This window comes from Catharus ustulatus, chromosome 4 (assembly GCF_009819885.2).
Source record: "Catharus ustulatus isolate bCatUst1 chromosome 4, bCatUst1.pri.v2, whole genome shotgun sequence".
NCBI lineage: Eukaryota > Metazoa > Chordata > Aves > Passeriformes > Turdidae > Catharus > Catharus ustulatus.
In genome coordinates this window covers 66,324,063-66,351,315 of record NC_046224.1, presented here as the reverse complement: position 1 = coordinate 66,351,315, position 27,253 = coordinate 66,324,063, and the positions used below count along the sequence as shown (strand labels likewise).

Below are 27,253 nucleotides of genomic sequence, written 5' to 3'. Positions count from 1 at the left end.
ACTGAATTTAAAACGTGCATTGGAGGGAAATAAACCTCTATTTTCAGAGACCGCTAAATGTTCTTAATGCAGCAGTTAAGTAGAAGCTAATTGGTGCAGAATTGAGGTTTAGGCTTTTGCTCACAGGGATCTTAAAACAAAGGGTTCTTTTTCCATACTCAGTTCTTACATCTGAGTATGAAACAGTAAAGTAAAAAGCAAACACACCTAATTTTTTTCTATGCCCTGGTGCTCAATTTTGTTATTATTTTAACTACTAAAGGCCAAAAAGTTTTTCACTCGTGAACAGCTTTTATTGACAAAGCCCAGCAATTGCCCCTAAAATATTCTGATTTTCATCCTGGTGCTTTTTGTCCTGCCTTGCATCCATGCTGACTGGATTTACAGTATGGATGCTGTAATTGGAACATGCTCCTCACTGTCTTGAGCAGTTTTCAAAGCAGTGTTTTCCAAGTGTTTGTGACATATACCATATGGTTTCCAACTTCAGTGCTGGCCAAAGCCTGGCTGTCAACAACAGACATGAACAGCACAGCATCAGAAACTCACGTTCTTTATTCCTTGTGTCTTGCATCAGTTCCCTTTTGCAAAAAAAATGTGCACTGAACTACTCTTCATTAAAAGAGGAGAAGTTGAAATCATGTGTTCTGTACATGTAAAACTGCTGCCCACACACAGGACAATGACCTGCATCTTCTCTACCAGCACTGTTTGTCCTTTTACACCCCTTGAATTTACTTTACAGTTCCATTGATGAATGACTTAGGGTTGATATTTATAAATGAAAAACTGAAGATACTAAGATAGGGTAAGTGGCACAGCTATTATTACAAACATGATAACTTATTTCTGTGAATACTGCCGTCTTTTTGTTAGCCTGTGCTCCATTTGTGTGTTTACCTCTCACTGTAGTTTTCTGTCCTAAATTTTAATCAAGAGTATTTTGGCCCATGTATACTTTTATATACTTTATACTTTTATGGCCTCTAAAAGGAATTGTGTTTCCCATTTTGTCCTACATGGTGGAGTTTTAAATATATTTAGGTGCTAATTCATGTTGAATACAGAAAGAATTAAACACCTTTATAAATACAGCAACACAATATAAATAATAATTAGAAATTTATTCAATATATTTGGAATATCATGATCCAGACAGTATTTTTTTATTCATTGATTTTGCACCATAGGGAGCTTTCATGGGTGGGCCTAGAAGACTTGATCGTAGAAAATGCGTATATGTTTGGGTCCTGCTTTCAGGTGACTATGAGCCAGTTTTGTGGCTGTGGGTATCACTTTGAAAAGGTAACTGTAGTGAACACAGTTATTTTAAAATCAAATTCTTTCATAGGGAAGGAAAATATTAATAGTTAAATCTCTGTTTTTCCTTGAAGTTTTTTGCAAGTATTTTTTTATCTGGCTAGAAAGGGTTCAAATAATGATGCATGTTTTCTTCCTAGACAACTTTTTTTTCCACATTTTTAGATTTTCCTAATGAATTAATTAGTCTTTTTTCTTCTATGAATTAAATAAAAAGAATGAATCATTTGACTTGACATTTTTGGTAAAACCTGTGATTTTGGCTTACAGAATGGTACATTCCAGTGAAAGTAAAAGCCAAGCAATCCAATTTACCACTGATCTAAATAGAATCATTAAGGTTGGAAAAGGTCTCCAAGATCATCAAGTCCAAATCAAGGCAGCTTCATAGAATCATGGAATTGTAGAATGTTAAGGGGTTGGAATGCACCTTAAAGATCACATAGTCCCAACCTCCCCTACCATGTGCAAGGACACCTCCCACTAGACCAGGTTGCTACAGGCTTTATCCAGACTGGCTTTGAACACTTCCAGGGATGGGGCAGCCACAACCTTCCTGAGCAACTGCCTTTCTTTATTTGCTGTATTGCCCCACTTTTGTAAAACAGTACTATTTGGGTTTGGAAATACTAATTTTTCCTGTTTATGTGATCTGTTCCATGCAGAATTCAGTTATAAATCCATAATGAAAATTAAAATGGAGAAACCTAACTCAATATGATCTACGTAAGAAAATCAAGAGACTCTTGCCTTATGGACTTCAGAGTGATCTTTCAGAGGATCAGTACAGTTGTGGACCATGTTGTTAGTTCAAGTCATAGTCCATGCAGATATGCAGTGCATTTAAAGAGGTCCATCACTGAGAGCTTTTAAGAAAATTAATCAGCACAGGCCGAAAAAGAAGGTCCTTGCTTAGCTAACATTCACCTAAAATACTGACAGGAGGATAAATCTAAAATATCATTTTTACAATGAGCAATCATTTGCAAATTTCAGGAGTGGTCTGTGCTAGGATCTACTCTCTTCAATGTACTCATAAATAACCTAGAGGCAGATGTGAACATTGAGATTAAAAGTTTGGAAGATACTAAGTTATTCAGGATAGAAGAAGAGAAGATGAACTCTTCTATATAAGCACTCATAGAACTTATAGTTCTATTAGTTCTTTTATATATATAGAACTATATAAGTTCTATATATATGTAACTTTATGACCAGGCAATAAAATGGCAGCTGAAATTCAAAGTAAATAAATGTGAAATCAAACACATGGCAAAAACAACTCTAGAGTCACATAAAACTGAACCAGCTGTTCCCACTCAAAAGCAAGATTCTGAGGTTATGATCTTTGGTTTCATAAAACATTGATTCATTGCTCAGTGACAGTCATAAAACTGAATCAACTGTTAGGCATTTTCAGGACTGAAAAAAGAGAACACCATTATGCCACCATGTACCTTTACAGTTCAATCATGGTTTTTTGGATATTGAGCAAGTTCTGATCTCTTGATCTCAAAAAGGAATGTATTAAAACTTGAAAATATTCAGAGAAGGCAGAAAAGGTAAAAAACGTATGGAGTTCCTCTAGAAGGGATGGATTACTAGGCTAGCCATTTTTAACTCAGGAAAGGGTGATTTAGAGGGCTGATAAGAAATCCACAGGATCCTGGCTTTCACAGGGATAGTTGATGTAGGTCAGCTGTTCAGTGTCTCTTTTCATAGAAAAACTAAAGGCTATCAGATGAAGCTGACTTCAGAACAAATACAGTATGGCAATTCTTAATGCAGAGAGTAGCAGCCCCATGGAACTGCTCACCAGGAGGCATTGCAGATGCTCATATTTATGTGGATTTTAGAGGGAAGTGGACAAGCACTTAGAAGAGGAATCCACTTAAGATTGCTAAAGAGAAAAAAATCCAATAAGCTTAGGAAATCGTGTGACCTGCATATAATTGGAAACTGAGGGATTTCTGAAGGAAAAGTCTGGTTTTTCTCTGTTGCTCATCACTGAGCATCCGCTTACCGCTGCTGCTAGAAAAAAAATATATCAGTCTAAATGACCCCCTGGCTTGAATTCCTGTTCCTAAGAAGTGCAAATAGTGTATCTTTCTTAAAAACAATGAAGACCGAAATTACACAATTTAAGACCTAAATCACCTGTTTGGGGAATGTGGTACACTGTATTATTAGACTATTTAAATATCCAAGCAAGGATTTAGAGATATTTTTAAGAGATATTTTCGTAAACTACCAAGGGACTAAATGACTTCCAAAATTACTTAAAGGAACTTAATGGCTTCCAAATCTGACCAAATTGCAATCTGGTTTAGACACTTCATTGTATTTGTTGTCCTTGAAAACAGGAGCATGAAAAATTTTACAGAAAATATCAGAGAGTACTGATCACAGTGAAAAATCACATTGACTTTGGCACTTTAATTAGGGATTTATGTCATCTGTTATTTTTTAAGGTTATTGATCTGCCATACATATTTTCAATATAGTGTGAGTAGAAACTCATGTTTCTGTTTTAAAAGCCTGGTATGAGAAAAAGGAGTTCAAAACTGGTTGATTTTCCAGGTAACATGACTGTTCCATAAATGTATGATGTTTTCATTCAAGTGCTTTCTTCATGTGCTGAGTCATTGAGGCTGCTGTAACACTCCATAATGGGAAACCCTTCAGAGGGGTTATTTCTGAAGAACCAAACAGGAATTGGGGTTTTTTGTTTCAGCTAAAACTCAACAAAAAATTATGTGGTTCCTTAAGGCATATGTTTCTTAAAACTACCCCGTTTAAGATCTAGAAGAATATTGCTGTACAAGATTATAATAATGCTTTCAAATATTTCATCTGAGAATTTATGTATGAATGGGCATATGTGTTACATTAACATTCAGTCCACCACAGCCACAATGCAGTTTTCTTTAATGGATTCCAGGGATTTAAGAAAAGTATATTTTACAGTATTAACTTCAGCTTAGCTCTATTAACAGCAGTTAATCCTCTTTTTTGTTTAACTTCATGAGATTTATGCAAGTTTAGACGTTTGAAAATAATATTCTTATATTAGCATAAAGGTACTAATGAAGGCATAAATAGGGAAATCACTCTTCACTTTATATTCAATGAAAATTCCTTGTCTATCCAGATGCTAGCACTCTGTCCATCATTAACATACATATTTGATTCACAATGAAATGAGGCTTCTAGCTGGCACCCTAGGATGTTGAATTCACCTAGACTCCTGCTGACTGGCTATGGAATTAATGTATTTTTATATATGTTCAAGTATATGTTATATCTAGCAAAATAGTACAGCATTTCTGACAAAATTAGGAATTTTACTTACTACACTAAGATTTTGCTTATGTTATTTGTTGTTTGCAGCATATATTGACTGATAATAATAATAATAATAATGCTTGGTAAAGTTAGCAAAGCATTTAGTTCTTAATGTCAGGCAAACGTGTAATGAAATAATATCACATTGTATGCAACAGCCTATTTCTTAGTTTGCCTATCTAGTAAATAATATAGTGCAAGAATTCAAAATTTTTAACTTGGAATAAGAGTACTTGTGAAGCTTGAAGTGAAGGAGGGAATATTCACTAAGAATTTTGCTTCCAACATCCATGCATCTAAGACTCAATCTAAATTACAAGTAGCATAGATCGTAAATCTATTTTAATTTTTTCTCATGCTTTAGCTGTAATAAACAATGTTAGTAGCTATTTTGCAGGATGGCATTCAGATTTCTTTGGTATTCTAGCATATTAGTTGAATCCTCAGACAGATTGCATCACTTCCTGTGTATTGGGTATGCATTCATTCATTCATTCATTCAAACAAGTTTTCTTGTTCAGTTTAGAGCACTATTCAGATGCTTTGGAGCTGCACTTGTGTTTAAATTCTTGCTGCAGAGGAGATCTGTTTCCTGAAGTAACATATGCCGCTTTTGACATAAGCAAACCATTTCTGTCTTTCCAACAGATGATATGTGTTTGGATTCAGGCAAATTGCCAAAGGGGCTCCAGTATATTACCTTTCTTGTTCTGTTTAAAAGTTGCCCTGAATACATCAGAGGGGATAGGCAAATCTGTTTGAAATTTAGATTCTAAGGGGACTGTAAACGGCTGGTTTAGGAGCAATGAAAATTTTAGTCTAGAGAAGAAATTGCATTCCCTTGTTTTCTTTGCCCCACAGGAGAGATTGGAGACCTGTGCCTGTGTGGATGTCTTTTAATATGAACTGAATGTAGTCTGAGAATTATATTTCTGATCAGCATAGCAGATTTATTTTCCCTGTCCCTCACTGGGAAGCCAAACTGGCTGTTTAGAAGGAGACACAATTGATACAAACAAAACCATTTCTTTTGAGATGTTTTGGTCTGTTCCTTCTTCGTTTTGTAGTTCAGGAAGTTTGAGAGAATAGGAAGAATGTGATAGTAATTTTCATTCTTACTGTAATCTCAGTGTCAATTCCCATAAAGAATTCAACTTACAACTCATAACTAATCATAACTACTAGTAATGCTTTGAGCATTCTGGATGCTGCAAAGCCAGACTTAGTACTTCTCCCTAAATATTGAAGAGGTAGACCTTCTGAGCTTGAGAGGGTACTTGGGGCACTTCCTTTGACACCCTGAAATATCCTGTAAGAAAGCTTGGTAAAAACTTAGTGTCCTTACTTGTATGTTCTGTGCAATTGTTGCTAAAAGAGTGCAGTTTGCTTTTCTCCATTTCACATATATTGTTAAGCCTTCTGAGCGTTTCTGCTTGGAGACTTTATATGAATCCAATACAGAAACCAGGGATTAAATTAACAGAAAAATTACAGAATACTTTTAAAACAACATGAAGGTGACTCCATGTTAAAATTCAGGTGCTGCTTCTGGTTGCACTAAGTGAAAAATTTACATTGATTTTCTTTTAAGTGAAAAACTCGATTTTTTTGGTGAAAATTAATTTTAAATGCCATCTCCCCTTCTTCTGAGCTGATGCTTCCAAAGGGATATACCTTCTATAAAGACTAGTGGCTGTCTGGCTTCCACAATACACTGCAGCATGCCAAAGACCTCTTTAACAGGAAAGGGAGTCAGAGTCTTTGGTGTTACCTGTCAGAAGAATTTTCACAAGCTGTGGATCTAGTGACAAAAAGTGATCTTGAAAAATAAAATGGGATCTCACTGTTTAAAACCTTTCTTTTCAAAACTAATGTATTTCAGCTGCATGATTCAAACATGGATCTTAAGACCATGAAATTAGGAGTAAAGAGAACTTACATGTTAATAAATTACATATTAAAATAATAATCATGTGGTTATTTAGTACATGCATACCTATTAACTGCCTGCTAGTTTTAATTTTATTTGAAGGGAGGAGTATGTCTAAAGTAATCTCCACAACAGAAAATGTTTCCTTAACTTGGATTACATCCTATTTCCTATGAGGTAAGGAGAATTTTACAGTAGATTTCAATGGACCCAAATTCTTATACAGTAATTTGAGACAATGCAAAGAAAATGAAAGAAAACCCCCACTCTTTTCTGTCTTACTCACAATTAGCACCAGGGCTAATGACTTGCATGAAATTCAGGGAAATGGATAATAAGGCTCACAAAATACTGTCATTTGGAGCATGACTGAATCTGTATGTGCAATCACATTGTTTCATTGTATTGTAGGGAAAAAGCCTTATAAATTTAAAGTAAACATTTCTAATGCAGCACAAGTGTCAATATCTTAGTTAAATAATTGGTCAATAGTGAGTGCTATCTGGCAGTTTCAACCAGTTGAATTGCACTGAGGATTTTTAGTTGACTTCAGTGGTCTCTGGACTAAGTTTGCATGTAAATGTGCAGACCTGTCTCGAGTATTTGTAATTAGATAATTTCATTTTTTTAAAGACTAGATTTCAAATTATTTGTGTTTTAACACAGTGTTTTAACCCTGTGAGCAGGAAGTATTTCTGTTTATTCATTTAGTGCAACTGTAATGTAGTTAGCTCAGTCTTTCTGCCCTTGAAATTCATTCCTGCTGATTCCAGCAACAAAAGCCAATCTACATAATAACTAACTGCACTTCCCTTTACTCCTCCTTCCCTCTTCAAATATTGTGAGAAAATTAATTTTGAAATGATCTTTAATTGATGATCTGCTGAAAGACATTTAACTCCTTAAATTTAGTTTTAGAATGTCAGATGTTAAAAAACAGAAGACACTAATTAATGTACTTCTCTTTTCAATTTCTACTTATGCTGAATCCCTGGCTAGAAGGGGTATATTTACATGGTACTTGGTATGTTGCAAACACTAAGAGCTTTTAGAAAGACCTATATTAATGTAATTTCCCTGCTTAAATGTGTCCTCTGTGCTTTGCATGGTACCCGTTAAAGCTTATTATCATACAATGAAATGAAACAGGCTGTTGTCAGATCCCACATGATGAATTGTAACTTCAAGCACCTCTGTGTAAATATCTCTGCTAACCTGGTCCTAATTAGTGACATCTGGGACCAGATTTTCTTGTATTTGAAGCAGGAAGTTTTTACTCTGAAAAAAAAAAGCATGAAAAAAGGAGATGGGAAATGTAGTAACAGAAAGAATTTTAAATCCAAGTCCTACATATGATTTTACAAGCAGTATCAGATATTTTTAAGCATTACATGTTAATGTTGTACATTATACCATGAAGTGTTAAAGGTCTGACTTTACAGTGATTGGTGTTATTCCAAGTCTAAGTTTCAAATTTTAGAGGCTTTTAAAAAAAAAAAAATATATATATATATATATTAACTACAATACCTTTGAGAACACACTAAAAAACTTCCTCCCTTACATATAGAAATTTGGGGGATGCTGCACCTCCTTTTTTTTTTCCCCCAGGAGTTGGCAATCCTCTTCTGTTGCAAATTGTCACCATTTTGATGAAGAGTGGAGCCATGAGGATTTACATGAGCCATGAGATAGAGAGCCTTAACAAGTAGATATTTGTGCTTCCATTGCATTTTTGGTTATGATTTCACTTTTGTGCCATGGATGAGATTTTAGACTCTGTATCTGTTCAGTCTTTCCCTGAAATTATGGTTGGAATGGAGGAGTCTGAAGGCAAAACCATGTAACTTGCTGAAGTGTACAAAAGGTCTTTTAAACAAGAATTTTTCATTTTGAGAGACACTGAACATTAACCTCCTGAGCTGTGCAGCTGAAATTTGGGATATGTTGAAGCAAGAAGCAGACCAGCATACCAATGTATGCATAGATACATAAATAAACAAAAAAGGAAAGAAATACATGCTCAAACTTGGCACTTTTGTGCTTCACTAGTATTTAATTATAGGTGCTTTTCATAGGCATTAGGGTCAAAAGAGAAGGTGGTTGTGTTGTCCCAGAAAACATTAAGTCTCATTTCTATCCTGGCAGTACTCTTAAGAACAAACTTGTCTTTCTAGCAGGAAAGATCTCTAGTTAATCTTTCATCTCAAAAGCCATCAATCTGATGAGAAGCTATTAGCAACTCAGACAACTTAAAGCTCCAGTATTTTTTTGGTGTCTAAGGTAAATATTAAATATATTGTATGAGGAGGACCCAGGGAACGTAGGAAGAGAGAATAGATGAATTCTTTAGGCTTTTATTAATATTTCATAGACCATTACTACTGCTAGTTGCTGTTTATATGAAGGCACTATCTAGAGGTCTTGTTTTACAAATGTCACTCCACAGTACTAGATCATCTAGGAGTGACCAGCTAATGTCCACGTAAGCAAATAAAGGAGTGATTCCTCTATGTAGAACCATACCTGGAAGACATGACTTTCAGCTAAAACATAATGAACCATCTGGGGGTTGTGACAATATGTTAATGTGTTTGTATGTATTCTCCTGAAAGTCCCTACTGCTGTGTCTTCACTCATGGAGAAAATGAATATGGGATACACTTGCCTGAGAGACACTCTTTTGTGTGTTCTCCATGAAAACAAGTTCTGAAGAAAAGTTGAATGCCAAGACCACTAGTTCTTTAAAAAGAACAGCCATTGTCTCCTTCACAGAATAAATAAACTCAGAATATAAGGGGGAAATTTTCTTTTGAAAATCTGCATATAATTCTCATATGAAGGCAATGCAGACATTGCCTCATATTCCTCAACATTAAGCTGAAGAGAAATCAGGCAGTTAAAACTCCAGCATGATTTTTTTTTACTAGAAACAGAACAGCAAACCAGAAGAGAATTTATAGACATTTCTAGTAAGGCTGGCTTTACTAAGAAAGGAAACAGCTCACTGTGACAGGCAGAGAAGTGAGAAGGACCTCAGATTCTGTGAGCTGTCAGAAAATACAGAAGGAGACATGAACAGCCTGTGTATGAAAAAGACCCATGATGGAGTCTGGCAAGTGCTGGCTTCAGAAATCATAGCATGCAGTTCTCAACATACACTTTGGAAAATGAAAAACATGAGTGAACGTTTTTTAAGGACATTTTATATAACCTAGTTCAATAAAGAATTTAAGGGGATATATAAATTAATATGTGTGAGTAATCCCAGTGAAGTTAATAAGCCTGTTAAATAATGATGAGGTGTTTGGCTGTATTGAAATCAGGCTACATACCATCCCATGGGAACAAGTCCTACAGCACTCCAACAGAAATATTACCAGTTTCTTCAGTGGCAGTTCCTTGCAAAGTCAAAGCTATTCTTAGCTTTGCTGCTTCACAGAAAACAGTCCAATTTCTTCCAGCTACGATGAGAACAACAGTACTTGAACATCTACTTTGAAACTTTACAGAGTTCAAAAAAAAAGCAGCTAGAAAGACTTTGCAAGGGAACACAGAGAGTTAGTCAATTTACCACTAACATGGATCTGTATTCTCTGTGTTTAGCAGAGGACTCTAAATATGGACCATCCTCAATGTAACTTATAGAGAGAACTCTCCACAATTGGATTTTTAGGGGTTTGTTGCACTACCACAATGTTGCTGAGTTTTCTGTTCCACATTAAATTCACTTCCTTGTGATTTTTTCCTATTCACAAAGTCATCGTTGTATTTTGATGGAACAAGGAAACGGAATGGTTTAATGTAGTAAATGGTCTGGAATAGACATATATTTGAATCCTAGAATGGTCTGTGTTGGAAGGGAGCTTAAGCCCATCCCATTTCACCCCCTGCCATGGGCAGAGACACCTTCCACTATCCCAGGTTGCTCCAAGTGCTGTCCAACTTGGTCTTGAGCACTTTAAGGGATGGGGCAGCCACAGCTTCTCTGGGGACCATATGCCAGGGCCTCCCCACCCTCACAGCAGAGAATTTCTTCCTAATAGCCAATCTAAACCTGCTCTCTATCAGATTGAAACCATTTCCCTTTGTCCTGTCACTCCAGGCTCTTGTAAATAGTCTCTCTCCATCTTTCTTCTAGGCTCTTTTCAGGTACTGGAAGGGGCAATTATGATACCCCAGAGCCTTCTCTCTTCCAGGCTGAACAATCCCAATTCATTTAGATAATAATAATAATAAAAATAATAATAATTTAAAAAAAATAATAACAATAATAATTTTTCTGTAAAACTGTCAGTGAAACCAGTGGAATATGAAAGTCAACATAGGTGTTTTCATTTATAAAATGAGAAGATTTGTTTTACTCCAGGGTAAAAGTTTGGGGATAATTTATTACGCTAGTTTTTGAGGATTTGGCAAATTCTCAAGAATAACAGCTTATGTAATTGTACAAAGCCAGTTCAACTTGTAACCAGTCTGGATTGAGGTCTTAGCAGAGTCAGGCCAGCTTCTTAGGCAATCTGGATTTTCCTTGTAGGGAAGAGTTAATAGCAGTATTGGCCCCACTGAAGTCATTGGGAAATTTGCCATTAGAGCCAAGCTGTCACTTGTCTTTAGCAGAACTATTAAATACAGTATATTGCATAAACTGAGATGAATAAAGACACTTATTTTTCTGGATTAATGTAAATGATTCTGCAACCTATCCTTTCATCCAACCTATCTTCTGCAGGAGAGTTAAGACATCATTTATATAGCCCCCAAATACACCTATTTGAAAGAACCTTGTTTTCTGACTTGTAGTCATGTCACTCTCAGTGACATGCACAAGTTAGATCTTCATAATGACAGCCTGTATGTTAGTGAAATATTTCAGGAGTATAAATTATGGCATAACTGTCCAAAAAGGTCTATATCTGCTATTCGGCTGGAAATGTGCCTGTCTGTAGATTTCTAAGTTTGGAGAAAATATGAGAGGTACTTTGAATGCTAATGTTACTGTAATATTGACTACTATATAGGATGCTGCTTTGAAACAGGAAATAGAAGTTAAAGTTGGCCCAAATTACTTCATACCACAATCTTGGGAAGCTAATGGCTTAAAGTGGCTAGTTTCTAACAACAAATTCTTATGCACCTTGTTTAATTTTATGGAGCTCAAAACATTTTACAAACCAGGTTATCCCTATAGACAACATGAGCTACCAAGAGGTCCAGTATTTGGCCAAAACATATGTCAGAAACCACAGAAAATGAGGTAGAAACAGGATTTCTGTTGAAGTCTGCTCGTACTTGCTGTTTAGCAGGCCACATTTCTCCTGGATAATTAATTCCTAAATATTTTGGGTTTTCAGGGTATGGGGAGGGGTCGTTTTTGTGAGCAGCCTGGATGGTTTTTCCACCTCCTTTTGAATTGCTGCTGTCTGTCTGTATGCCCTCTCCTATTTTCACACATTCACTTGGGGGCTGTTCTCCTCTCTTGCAGGAATATCTCATTGACCTAATCCCAAACTCTATGACCATGTGAAAGAACAGTTGTGAGATCAAAGTCAAAAGAAGTAAAGAGTGTGAGGAAAGGGTAGTCTGGAAAAGAAAGGGTTAGTTCTTTCAAGTTCTCTTAGTTGGCACCTAAACTTTGTTTCTTCCTTTGCTTCCAGAGCTTACCTACGAGTTAAGAAAGGAATGACAAGGTAGTTCCTGACAGACACGAAAGCTCAATGTTATCCCAAACTTAGAGTGTACTATAGCTCTCCAAAGACTCTGAGCCAGCCTTCTCATAGCCTGTGGCTAATGATGGAGCACCTACAAATGAAACTGGCTGCCTGAGAACCACAGGGCACACACAACATGGAACATGAAGTTCATTCAATATTTGTACTTTGCAGCTGTTCATAGATCTTCTGATCCATTTACCCTTCCAATTAAAACCCAGTGTGTATTTCACACATACCGGGTATCAACCAGTTTCTGTGGAATTGTGCCAGAAAATATGGTAAGTTTATAATGTTTTTATTCCAAACAGTTTGCTACACTACAATAACTTTTAAATTCATGTTTATTAAGGTACCCTCTCATAGCCACTGCTCAGAATTTTGTCAGCATTTTGTAAACGCAAGCCACACTCCCTGTAAATAGTTTTACTGACATGTGTAGAATCAGGCCACCAAGAATGATCTCAGATTCCTGGGACAAAGATATTAAGCTCAGGGCTGTGAAGTCTAAGAGATGTGGTACATGAATAAATAAAGTTTGAGAACCTCTGATAAGAAAACTGAGACTGAATTAAAAAAACAGGCTATCTGTGAAACTGGGGGAGAAGGAGAAAATGAGTATACATGAATTAGTTGCAGAATTTTGTCAGTGTTCATACTCTTTCCACTGACTGCCTGCATAGATTATACTGTTTTAAATTGGGGTTTCTACTGTTAAGATAAAGGTTTTCTGGCAGGCTGGGACTGTTTGCAGATGGGTAGGATGGGTTCTTGTTTATTAAAACTATGCAAAAAGGCTTGTAAATAATACAGAAAATTCATTAAACAATGAAGAAACACAGTGTTGAATGATACAGGTCTTCAGTGACCATGAGGAAACATAGAAAACTACTTCTGGTTTGAAGCTAGTAGGTACAATTGACTCTGGGATTTCATTTATTTAAGGCTGAAATGTCTTATATTCACTTGTATATTTTCTGGTGCCCAAAGGTCACTGGGTCACGTACTTGGATATTATTTCTCTTTGACAAGGGATGGATTTCAGATTTACCAGGGTTATCAAGAGAGGAAATGGCCTTTACCAGAATAGCCATTTACTTTTTTGTTGGATTTCCCCCACCCTTTATAATGAGATATTATTTAGACTGCAGCTAAAATAGCAACTGACCCCTGCTGTTGTTGGATTTGTGGAGGCTCCAAGCAGAGTCTAAAGCCACTGGCCCCTCCTACCTGTGTGTGCATGACTCACACTCTTCTCCAGCTTATCCAAAGGATCCCAGCCTTCCTAGGGCTCGGGTCATGGAAAACACTTTGCAGATCCACACATCGGCTAGTTCAGTGTGGGGGGACATGAGAAAGTTTAGAAGGGGAAAGGAAATCTATCGGAAGTGAGAGATCTGAGTGACTGGGAGGATGCATCTCTAGAAGGAGAGACAGGAAATATCCCATGAATGTCAGATTGAGTTATTCCTGAATTCTACAAATAATGCCACAAGGGAAATTACATGGATCATCAAAGCATTCTTTTATTCCCAGGTAAACTCCCCTCTTGTCTTAGAAGCAGTCCCCTTACATATGAATGGACAGCCGGTGTGTTCTTAATGTCCAGGATAGCTATATCTATTTCCCTAAATCAGACAGGAGAGAAAAGAAAATGTAGGCAACATGTAAAAACTGGACACAAACTCCAAAACAGGGAAAACCTCAACATGCTTAGAAGAAATGTTGTTGAAAAGGACTCAGGGTTATTCATCCCAGCCCAGAATATTTAACTGGAAAGAGGGAAAAGAGGTTTTGTCTTTGACAAGGAAAGCTCTTAAGAATAAGCAAAGCCTCTTCTGACAGTTTTTAGGCATAGAGCCCAGGTAGATTCCCTTGTTTGGATACAAGCATCTGTATTTCTTGTATGAGTAAATGGCATACTGGCTTGGACTGGCATCAGTGTAATTATGCATATACACATATATATAATATGACTTATTTATGTATTTCTATTTATGTGTAATACAATCTATATAAAAACAGTCTAAATTTACGATTGTTATGAATGACATAGTAAGTAGCTGTAAGATGCTGTAACAAGCCTGGTGATGGTGTCTGGGTGGTTCTTGGAGGTGCAGTTTTGGACTCGTAGGGCAACAGGGGAGGCTCACAGTCCTCCCATTTCCTTTTGTTTACCTAGGCTGGGAGCCATTTGGTGTGGGTGTTCTGTAGTTTGGGATTTGAGGATGGGGATGTGCCTGCATACTGATTTATTCCAAATAAATCACTGACAAGGATATGGAAAGTGCATATAAGGTATCCCCAAGTGATACTACACTAAGGGGCTTTGGTGATCAGTGGTGCACAAAGTGATAACTTCAAAAAGAATACAAGCCTGGAGAGCTATTAAAAAACTAAACGACATTGAGTTAGACTCAAAATAAGCTAGCGATTGTTATCTGTAATGGCAGTAGACATTTCAAAAAGGATTACTGTGCATCCATCTCTGAAAACTCAGCTAAGTTTCTTTTTTTTTTTTCCTTCTCCAGGCAGGAAAGAAAGTGAGTGTCAGTTGTACCATGCTCATAGCATAGACCACTCATAAGCTGAGTGGTCATTTGTACTTCAATAGCCATGGACTTACCTACCGTAGAGTTTGAGGTCTTACATTTACAGTGGGAAATGGTAAGATCCACATGAAACCTCTTAATCACCAATCAGTGATGTATTCTTCCTATTAAGTAGACAAAGAGGCCTTTTTATGCATCTTTAATGTGGCATATAACAAGAACCAATATGTAGCTTCATTTTTTGCCAAAAGGCCCAAGGAATTTCTCTTTAGAGTTAGAAATCTACAGTTTGATTTAATTTCTAGGTGAGTCTATTAACTTCCTTGCACCATTCTTCCTGAAAACAGGAAGGACAGTGCAATTTCATTTCCCTCTCTTTTGCTGAACTTCTGGGACAGATAGGTGGAGTGGTCAAAAATACAGGCTTTAGGAACTGCAGTAAAAGAAATGAGCTGAGAAGCACAACAGCTGGGACTAGGGTCAGCTTTGTTCACTTGACAGAGGTTGATGCCCTTACAGAGACTTAATCAGGCCGTCTCAAGAATTCCTAAGTAGCCAAATGGGAGCTGTGAACCTGCTGCCATAGATGGCTGGATGTGATAAAGTAATTCTAAAGTCTTTGTTGATCTACTTGCGTGCATCTACTCTTAACAGGACCCTTGGAAATGACTTGCACAGTGATTTGTTATGCTGTCATTACTCATTATTCTGAGCTTCTGCAAAAGATTTTTATTCTTCTGAAGCAGAAACAAAATCCTCATTAAAGAATTTGTTTGTTTTAGAGCTACACAAAAGATTACAGAACCTTTACAAAAGATATACGAAAAAAAAATGTGGTTATGCAAAATGTTCCCTCTCATAAGCCCTTGCTTTCCATTGACTCCCAGGACCTCTGGATTGAGCCTGAGGTGCCTGGCTCAGTTCATTACAAAGCTTGGGGTCAGTAATTGGAATCACATGTACTCGAGGCCTCTCAATCTGTCTGTAGGTGAGAGTGCCAATTTATAGTAGAAATGTGTATCAAGCAAAAAAACTCCCACCCCAAACCAAGGAAAAACTTATTGTCAGATCTGCAGATGACCATAGCCATGATGTTTTCTAGAAATACTTCTTAAGCTTTTATTTAAATTTGCCTCATTTCTGGTATAGTTTGTGGAGGCAAACAAAACAGGAACAAGGAATTCTTACTCTGTAGTAAAAATGTTCACACATGGTGTTAATCAGGGTAGCTCCATGTGTGGACAGTATATTCAGTATGACTTTGCACTGTTTTAGGCATGCTGGATGAAGTTCTTTCTATCCACCTTTAATCAATTAGGGGAGGTTTTAATGTAGAGTGAAATAGGCAATATTGAACTGAACCCAGCCTTTCTATAGAGGACATTCCTCTGGTTCAGTAAACTTCTATGAATTTTAGACAAGGTGTAATCTTTGTTAGGTGTTTCTCCCAGCTGTCTGATAGATGAAAAATGGTAGCTTGGAGGTTGGAATGAAACACTGTAACTGATGTAAAAAAATCCTTTTAAACTGAGTTAGGGCATTTAAAGAAGAGAGAAATATACATGCTTATGTAGAAAATCCCACTATTAAAGTCCGCTCCAAATAAAATCAGCCATCCGTCCTTTTTCCCCTTTTCCAGTTCCCTTTCCCAATAAAATAGAGAGCAGAAAACCAACCAAAAAAACAAAAAAGAAACAGCAGGTAAAGGAAGATGATGTGGGCATTTTGAGAGTGGATGGAAGATGGAGGTCAGTTCTTGAATAACTCTGCAGTACATGTGGGAGAAAGCACCAGAAGGGCATTTGGAACCAGCTTCAAAAGGAACAAAAGGAAATGGCCCTTCATACAGTCACTGGTAAATCCATGAAACTGGTTGCTAAAGGGTATTTTGGATGATAAAGTTTTACAAGGACTCATGGGGAGACATGGGAAATAACTGGAACAGAAATTCACTGAGAGCTAATAAGTACACTTAGACCTCATATCACTGAGGAAATGCCCAAACACACAGGAGCTGAAGGCTGGAGAGTAGTTGGGAAAGTAATCATGTTTGTTTTCTTATTCATGCTCTTCCACCATTTTATGACTGTGGCTGAGGACAGGCTGTTGAGATAGTTGGACTCTTGGCCTTATGGCTGTATTTATGTTCTTGTGTTAGAAAAGTACAAATATCTTGGTGCGGAAAAAAATACACATTCAACCCCTACTGCCTTAAATACGTTTTCCATTTGGACATGTCAAGGAGAGATACTTAAAAGTTGCATTATTGAGTAGTTACAGGAAGAATAGCCCAATCAGAGTCCACGTGGCACAACCTCCAAGTAAACACACAATGACTTCCAGCTATTTGTTTGTGTAAAATTGAGGGCAAAGTATACAGGGATGTTGAACTCTCAGTGTGTTTCCATCCCCATTTGTCTGCAAATATTATCTCTCTCATTATCTTAAAGATCTCAGCTATCTCAGCAACAGCATTGCCAGCTGGGTCCTTTGACCACTATCAGTGTTTCTGTTCCTGTTTAAATAAGATAAGGAGGTTTTTTAAAAAAAAAAAAGAGAGACAGAGAGGGAGAGAGAGAGAGCGAGAAAGAAGGGAGGAGAGAAAGAGCAGAGCTGTCTCATTTGGATTGAAGTTTTCATCCTGACTTCTTAAGAGGAGGGGGAGGGAAAAAGGGATTTTTATTTTCCCCACTGAATTTCATTGAAAGGTTCTAGAATGCCTCTCCTTTTTAAAATCTTATTTTATTGACAAAAGCTGTATTGGGGTAAAATCCACGGAAAGACCTAGAAGGGGGGTTGAGTATCTCCCCTTTAGAGGTTAAACCTCTGCTAGGTGGTTTCTTTTGTTTTGTTTTGATTTGCCTTGCCTTTGTGGCTTTCTCTTACTTGGAACCGAGAGAAGTCGCTGCACTTCTCCTTCACAGAATCAGTCACGCCGGCCCGAGGTTCACGCTGAGGATCTGCAGTTTTCCGAGCTCAAGGGAGTCACTTTTAGAGCGTGTGGGGGCGGTGGGGTATCTGAAGCAACAGGGTTCGTGCCTCCGAGCTGCGGTGGCGGCTCTGTTCTGCCGAGCACTTGCAGGCTGTGTAATTAAGCGGGCAGGCGCTGAATTAAATCTTTGTAAAGCCCACCGAGTGGGGGGTTCCTGCAAGCTCTTTTCCAACCGGTCTCAGGCGGCTGGGATAACAGCAGCAGCAGCAGCGAGCGAAAAGGGGGAGCCCACTGGACGCCGCAGGAGAGCCGAGACCCGCTCGGAACAGCGCTCCCCGCTGATGGACACCCTCGGCGGGGCCCGGCCCCTGCGGCTGCTCCTGCTCCTGGCGCTGCTGCCTCCGCTCCGGGGACAAGGTAAGGGCAGGAGCGGCTCCAGCGCCCCGAGCCGCCGGGCTGTGCCCCGCCGGGATCCGCTGCGGGATGCGGGCTCCTGGCGTGGCACCGCGGGGCTCCGCACCGTGCTCCCCGCGCTGCCGTGCCGGGAGTGGGGCCCCCTTCTTCCCCGTGTGCCTGGACGTCCCGGCCAGGCTTTAAAGCGCCGCTGCCACGTCCAAGTGAGCAGAAAGGCGTGGTGTGCATCGGCCCCGCCGCTGCCCCCGCCGGTCCTGTTACCCCCGGGCAGGGTCCATACGGGGCTCTGCCGGGCGAGCTGTGCCATGGGAGAGGGGGAGTCGGTTCGCCCGACGGACACCCCGCCCGGGATCCAGCGCAGCTCGCCGGTATCGCAGGAATCGCGACATGTCGGGGCGGCACGGTGCCCCTCGTCCCCAGCGAGGTGAGGGGTCCGAAACTGGCGGGCAGCAGAGGTGTCAGCTCTGACCTGCCGGAGACACAGCTACGCCCGGAAAACATGGGAAACTACTAATTGAGATGCCAGAGGAGCGGGAGAATAGCAAAGGAAAAGGTGCGGGCTTTTTGGAGACAAAATGTTGAGCATTTACGAATGATACCGTGTGATGTGGTTGCTTTGAAAGCAGGGATCTGGATCCAGGCCATGACTCCTTTTCCCTGTTGTACACTTTTTTCCTGATCTCTTAGTGCTGTCTGAAGAGAGGATGTGAACTTGATTTAATTCATTGTAGCAATCTCATGCAAATCTTAATTTGTACGAAATGACAATGAAAGTCTTTGTCCTGTGGTGATAACGAATTTATCACAGCTAACAGGTAAGTGACTTTTCCATTAGTGTAACCCCAAGGGGTCTATTGAGGTTTCATTACACTCCAGGCAAGTACTTGGAAACACATGGTCTCTGGCCTAGGCAGACAAAAGCCAGTGAACTAAATTGTTACTATCACAGTGTCTCGAGTCTTGGATTTTCGTGTAGCAGAGCACTTGCTACAGATATCCATCAAAATACTTGCTTTTGATAAAGCTGCTGTAGTGCTCTAAAAAGAAGGATGGAGTAAGATGGTCAGAAGAGCAGCATTCACCTCCAGAATCAAAATAGCTCCTACTTTGTCTTAGACAACAGAGTACATCAGCAAAACTGTGGTTTTGATGTGTCACAGTGAGCAGACATAGTAATTTTAAGCGTTCAACATTATTGTAGAATATGAAAAATTTCACTTTGTAATAACCTCTGTACATTTGATCTTAGTTAGTGGATGGCTTTTTAGAAAACTTGGAAGTCATTAGATCTATTAATTCAGTTTTTAAAAGTTTTTTTAAACATTAAAATTGGCAGTAAAATGTATATCAGGTTTTTATTCCCAAATTGGAATCCATACTCTAACTTGACTGAGAATTTCTATTTCTTTAAACTGAAAAGTACACTGGATAAAATTAGATATAAATGTCTGAAAGCAGGTGAGGATCCTTGCTTAGGAGATCAGCATTTAAAGAGTAGGCTTTGCTTGGGTGAAATAATTATTGAATAATATTAAATGTATAGAGTAATAATCTGTGTTTTGGAGGTAAATGAAGTAATACATGGTGAGGTCATGTTGAAGTCTTTGAGCCTGTGCTCCCCTGCAGGTCTGGAATAAGGGGCCTTGGAGCAAAGAGGAGTTCATAGATGCTTTAGTGATACAACTGCCAAGTTAGTAGGACAGCATATTTATGAAATACAGCTTTCTTCTAAACTTTTTACCATCAGTTTTCTTAATTGCTTTTCCTTACTAATGAATCATCAAATCATCAGTAGCTCTTAAAGTCTTCATTCTGAAGAAACTAAAGGGACTGCCTTCAGGGGAACTGCCCAGTTCACATGAATATAGGTATGTACATCATTCCTTGCAAGAATAAGGAACTTAAAACATTCAATGATACAACTTTATTTTACTGTAAACATTGCATTATTTAACATACATCAACTACCACAAACTGAAGAGATGAATTACATCACCATGGCCAGTCAGTGTATTAATAGTTCATCCTGTAGCTCTCTCTTTGGCACATCTTGGTACTACAGGCACAATTTTAACTCACTAAACATCTGGAAACACGTCTATTCAGGGGAAGCTTACAGTTGTAATAAAAAAAAGTTCCACTGACTTTGTGGAATGAATTTTATTTTAAGATTATGATTTTTACATGTGCCTTTATAACAGTACATTTGTAAGAAGTATATGGGTGGAGGTAGGACACATAAAAGGCTAAATCTGTACTTTCTTGCATGGTATCATAGATAAAATCTGCCCCCAAAAAATCACACACTACCAGTTCTAAAACATGAGTGCTACCTCTAAATTAGCTTTTAGTTGAGTTTCATTTTAAAAGGCCATTTACAAAAATGACATTTTATTGCAATCAGGAGAAGAGCAAGATGTTAAAGCTCTTTGTTTTTCATCTGTGTAATTGAAAGCAGACGTGTTAGTGAAATCCAAGAGAAACCCCCATAAACCAGCTTATCAAGTTACTGCAGTGTATTTATATTGTTCTGTTAGGTTTCAGGCATTATCTGAGAATAAGTCAATGCATTTTCAAAAGTTATTTAATTTGTCGTCCTACTTTAGCCCATTCTGCAAGTTTCATATCAACTTTACATGTGTTTTCAATAAATAGTTGTGTTAAGACCAACTTGTTTTACAATACCTCTCTTACTATTTTCTGAAGTCAAAGATGGACTTTAGCCCTCTGGGACTTGACTGAAATAGTTAACTGGGACCATGAAAGATTTTGCTTTTGGTTTTTTGAGTTATGGATACTTCTAAAGAAGTAGGTGGTAAAATGAATTCAGTGAGCTGAGAAGCTGGGTTTACCTGATATAGTAAAATATCTGTAGAGAATAAAAGGGGATGAAACAGAGAAGGTCAAGAAAGAGAGAGCTGAAATCCAAATAAAACGACTTCAGGGCACAGGCAAGAATTTTAATAGTAACATAGAGTGGGTTAGTAGGAAAGAGATAAATGAACATAAGCTTTTGTGAAAATGTAGCAGAAAGTGGTGATTGACTGTTACAGGAAGCAAAGAAAACTAGTAAAGTTAAGAAATAACAAAGTAAGCAGGTAATTTTAGCCAAAATAGGCAGAAGATTTTGTAAACACTCTGGAAATGTTAGGCACTCATGTTTTTGTGTAGATTCAATGGAAGGAGATAGGCCAGGGGTGAGATTTTATTAAAGTCATCACAGAATTAAATTGGGAGGTTGGATAGCATTGCTCCAAGATAAGATGTAGAAGTGGAAGCAGAGGGTTGAGAAGATTGCAGGGTAAGAAAGAATAGAAAATTTGTCTGCAAAGAAATCCAATGAAGGAGTTGTCAGGAGAAAAAGAGAAAACGTAGGAAGAAGCTGCAACAACAAGAAAGTCTAAAAAGTAGAGAAAAAGTCAGTACAGATGAGTGAGGAGTTCCAGAAAAATGGCCAGAATTAGTGGCCATAATATTTTGTGAATAAAAATTAGCTTAGAAAGGCTCAGAATAAAGTCAAGTAAGTGGAGACGGAGTAGACAAGGACCTGCTATGATATACTGGGTGATTTATGTTGACAGTGAGGGAAAATTGTGACAGTCGCCTGCACGTTTATCAGTCTTGGCAAGGTTACTTGTCCTCTGGTAAGACACAGGATAGTCCAGAATAAGTTGCGTTGAAAGTCTTCTCTGATCAACAGGATGCAGCATGCCTTAAGCATCTCCCATGCTTGTACTCTTCTCAATATACCAACAAATCTTTGACTAAGGCAGATCAGGAAGTTTCTTCTGTTCATGTTTTAAAGCAAGCAACATTTCTATTTTCCCCCATCACTCAGGAGTATTTTGTCTCGGATTTGTAGCTGTTATAACCTATCTCAGACTTAAAAGTTTTGAGAAACTGCCTTTTGGATTTGAGTATGTGCTGCTGTATCTTTGGAAGAAAATAAATTTCAAGATTCTCAGGGATTTTCATTCATACTCTTTTCAGTTAATGAAATTACTGTTACATTTTCATTCAAAGAAAGCTGATGTAGTTTTGGGTACTGAGTACATAGATACAGGAAGTACATTGTTTTCTGGGTTATGGTAGCACCACAAATGAGCAATGCTGCACAAGAGCACAGTATGTTTCCCAACAAATGGTTTATTTTGAGTCTAGTCAAAATCTGGATTGAGACTTTAATTTTAGTAATAAAGAAAGCAATACCAGAAAATATATATTTCTTTTCAGTGCTGAAGTGTACAGATGTAGAAATACTTTGTATGATACATTCCAGCTTTTGCGGGTGTTTCCAAGGATTTATGGAGCTTTGGAAGGATACAATGTGCAAATGCTACTCGCAGTAGATCCATTGATACTGCCACCTTCCAGCTTTGCTCTTGTCACTGGCTAAATTTCAGGTACTGAGTACTTTTAATATAAATGCTTAGTCAGAGAATCTGGGAGAGCAAGACACTGATTTGTGCCTTGGAATAGATAATTTCAAAATGAGGAAAGTCTCATGTAAGAGTTCTAGTAATATTTTCCCCTAAAATGAAACCTTTCCTTAAACATTGCTATATATATGCAAAAAAAGGATCTGTATTTTCTTCCTGTTCTGTAAAGTCTGTGATTCCTTCCATACTTGAACCTTGACCCATTGTGCTATAAATTTTACCCCATCTGCTTAGTGTTTCCTGACTATTCTTAAATATGACAATACTAGAATATCAGAATCTTTCCTCATTGTCCATAGTTTTTTTTATATTCACCAGTAAACATGTTGCCTACAGAGTAGATACATTTTATTTTAACAGTATATAATAACATAGTTATTATTGTTAATTTTCCAGTCAGATGAAATACAGAAATCCCAGTGTGAAAATATTTTTCCTGTAATCATTTTACTGGAATAGAAATCAAAATCATTTTACGGCAACAGAAATGCTTGAGCAAGCATGTTCGATATTCTGAGATGTGCTGCTCTGTCACATTCTCACACCCTTCTTATTTAAGTAGCTTTATTTTGGATATATACATATACTTCAAAGCTCTTAAAAGTCTACCTAAAGACTGTTATTTACTGCAGTACGCTTTGGGTCATGGCCTTTATACAAATGAACAGAATGAGCAATAGGTTAATTTTCATATCCTAAATAAAACTTCCTAATCACACAGTTTTTCATTATTTGAAGTGAGAAATCAAGAGAAGATTAAAATTTGCTCTTAAATGAAAAAGTCTTATGTGGCACTTTTCCTGTCAACATCCTGTGAAGTTATTTTATTATTTGCATGATTTTCTCATGGGGGAAGAGTGGAGGGCAACATTTAGCATGCATTTGTCAGGCAGAGCAGTTGCAGTTCTTCCAATTATGAGTCTTTTTTTGTGCGTCCTTCCATGTCATCTTGGTGAGTCTGGGTTCTTTAGTCCACCTATGTCCATCAGAGCTGTGAATGGACCATCTTTTTTCATGTTGTTGTGAGTATGTTAAGCTTGGGACAGAAACTACGTGTACTAAGTTGTTTGTACAATGCTGATTCAGTTGACTCCAAGTTTCTCTCGATACTTCCATATCTTCTAGAAATTTTCAGAACAGTCTTTATTCTTCTAGTCTTAATGTCTTATGATCTTCAGCCTCCTCATGGAAGCCCAAAAAATAACCTGTCCAGAAAGATGAAAAAAATTAAGTTAATTTCTTCCCAGAAAAGGCATCCTCAGGGAGCAGCAGTGTTCAGATACACAGAAGGTTGGGTATATAAGAGGTAACAACAAAAGAATGAATTGAAATAAGCTTTTGGAGTGAACAGTGAAATAATATATCATTAAAAAATTTCTGTTGTTGCTGAATGTATGAGATCTTGGAGCATAACAGCACATTGCCTAGACAAGTTGGGAATCAGCCTCACTTGGTATTGATTTTGAGCAACTACATAGACCTCTGCCCACAACTGACTGAAAGTACTGAGTAAGACAAGATAACTCCCAAGGCCTTCTATATCTTCATCTTTTCTGAGATATATGTATATACATTTACACATGCACACATATATATATGTATATTTAAGATGCCTCATTCCTGCAATAGATGGAGTTGTCTTTTATAATTTTTAGTACCAATTGCCTACTTTCCCAAAAGATTTTTTTTTTTTTAGACCTGAGACATAATAAAAATGCTGCAGTAAAGCATGTGCTTTCCCCACTAGGGACATAATGGATGTTGCAGCATAGCATTGCCTCCATCAGGCCTGTCCTCATCGCCAGCTATTGTCTTGGAAGGTTTTAAGAACTTGTTTTATAAACTGCACACAGATATCTTATAAAATGAGGTTTGGCTGCATTTGAAAAATCCCCTAGTTGTGTGATGGCCGTTACTGGTGCTACCAGAGTCACATTCCCCATAAATGAGTGTTCTCCAGACCTAAAAAAATTTCCAGTAAAATCTTGGCCGTTTTCAAACCAACCACAAAACACACTAACATACCAGGCATTTCCTTTAGGGTGCTGCTGCTTTAGTTACTGTGCTAAGGGGGTTTCTTCAGTGATTTCAGCTGTCCTGAAATAATCACCCTCAGCTGAGAATCCATCTGAAAGTAAAGGTTCAAACTCTTTAAACATGTTTAGAGAGGATGTTATATTTTTTAGTTGCATGTGAATTGCGATTGTCTATCACCCCATAAAGCTCCAGTATGACTCCTCACACTTGGAGGAGAGAAGCCCAAAGTTGTAGATCCTCTTTCAGGGACTAGAGCAGGACAGGAAAGGGACAGCTGGTGAGGAACACAGCCTTACATCCTACTACATATGCATTGGGGAATTCCTCCTGGCCCCTGCTGCTGTGGGTGTTAGGAGAAAGGGTGTCCTGGCTCCATGTTTTATGCTTTTATTATGAGGTTCAGGCTGTCATAGTCTTTAAGGGAGCCTGTAAGAACAACTGAGTGGAATGACTGACAATATCTTACTGTCCAAAGATGACTTGTGCCACAGTGTCTGTTCACTGTACCCCATCAGTGTATTGGTATATTTGATGAACAATCTGGAGGTGAAACAGCACTTCTCTGCAGAAAAAAAAGAGCTTCTTTTCACTTTGCATCTTTCTTTTCATACAAAATGGAAGAGGGGCAACTTCATTACAACTCCATCCTGAAGAGATCCATCACATACATTGTCTCAGATGAAGAATGCTCTCCTGCATTCCTCCCTTACTTCCGGTTCAAACTATTTGTTTCAGGCCAGATTTTCTGTTGTACATATTTCCCTTTCATGGTTTCAGGTCTCCTCCACCCTTTCCCTTACTCTGTGTGCCTAATCCCTAGTTTTACACACAATATGAAGTTGCAGCAAAGCTGTATTTGTCATGTTAGTCTATTACCAGTTGGACCTTTGAAGTCAGCTGGCTTCCCTCTTGTCTAAACATTTCTCTAGGTCTATTCAATACCTTAAGTGGCCAGCCAGAGTGTGTTTGCATTGCCAGAGACAGCATTTCCACAGTTTGTTGTAAGAAGAGTTAAAAAATGAAGAGTACAAATCCCAGCTGCCAACACTTAACTGCTGTCCCTGCTACAAAAGCAGCTGACTTTGGCCACCTGATAGCAGCCAGGTGTCATTGTTCAGGGGGAATTAATGGTATAGCAGATCAGGCCAAGCACACTTTTTTTGCCTTGAGCAGAGGGGAGCCTTAGTTAAAGGAATATGCAGTTGCTGTAGTTTTGTGAGAATGCAGATGTAAAGGGAGATTGGAAGACAAAGAATGTGACTCTGAGTATTATGTCTGGCCAGTCTGTCATTCTAAGGATCAAATTCTGTAAGTAGATTTGAAATTTTTTTCCAGCTGGCATTTAGATGGATGAGCATCACTAGTAAGAGAGGTTTTTTCAGAAAGGTACTCAGTTACTGTTGAAAGTGGTTTTCTTACTGGAAATCTAAACCAGTTGTAATCACGAGTTCCAAAAATTCTGCTGACGTACTGTTACTGAAACATGTTGGATTAGTGCTGAGCTCTCACAGAGTCTATCAGTTGCCTGTATCCTCATATGCTGATAAGTGATTATCATGTTTTGTTTTCTCACATTCCACAGTGCTGAGCCTCTGTTACAGAGTAAATTGAGTGAAGAGAAAGATCTGCACCGAATCTCGCAAACATAATCAATTCACGTGCTTAAAGGATTATAAACATCTTAATAAGAAGGTGTGATTTTGACCCCTTGACCTCACTCAAGGGAACTCGCTTCCAAATCCGTACCCAACTACAACTGGTTATATGGGCTGACAAATCGAGGAGTTTGAGGGTCACATCATTGACCCTGAAGAACAGGCAATCCTAACTGGCACTGGCTTGGTGGGTCCACCTAGGCTCAGGTGTCCCTTTGGTTTGGTTTCACCATCAGGTTGATAACTGTTCCATATATCAGTGGTGAGTAATGAGCAGCTATCCAGTCCTGGACTGTAGATAAGCCTTTCCATTAGAGGCAGCTGTGCAGAATAGCTAATGCTGTAGATTGTTACCTAAAAAAAAAAATCCCCTTTTGATCTAGTTGGAATGCTACTGCTATGAAATGTATCCAGTTCTCATTATTTCTGCTTATTTGCACAAGAAACAATTCAGGGTTTCTCATTCCAGGAATCATGCTTTTGGGTAATGTTCTTCAGTTTATTTTTCTTTTGCAGAAAATATTCACTGCAGCAGCTGATAAGCAATTGTTGCATCATAGAAGTCTAAGGTTATGCAGATATTAACTTCATTTCTTGCTTTGAACTCTCACAAGTTATGGCAATCCTGTTAAAATTAGCAAACTACCTTTTTTTAAAAAACAACCTTTGCTTGTATACATCATGTCTGTGTAAACATAGTTCAGAACTAGTATATGAATGCATCATGCACACATAATATTTTGGACCTTAATCATGCCCTATCTAATAGATTTTCTTCATGACATATTTTGTAAAATCAGAGAATTTAGCTCCAGCTGTGTTTTTACTGTCTCCTTCCCAATATTCCTGAAATCTCTCTTAAAATCCATCAAACACCAGGTATCCATTAGCATAGGCTTCCTTGCTGTTACCATACTA

The 27,253-nt window shown here is 38.1% G+C and overlaps 1 protein-coding gene across 1 annotated transcript in view; it reads left to right on the top strand.

Moving 5' to 3' along the window:
• The first annotated feature begins 17,479 nt into the window (after positions 1–17,479).
• LOC116995623 (fibulin-1-like) overlaps positions 17,480–27,253 on the top strand; it is a 46,843-nt gene continuing 37,069 nt past the window's right edge. The window contains exon 1 of the mRNA XM_033058479.2: positions 17,480–18,207. Coding sequence (XP_032914370.1) covers positions 18,132–18,207 — 76 coding nt within the window. The 5' untranslated portion in view covers positions 17,480–18,131. The remainder of the gene's footprint in view (positions 18,208–27,253) is intronic.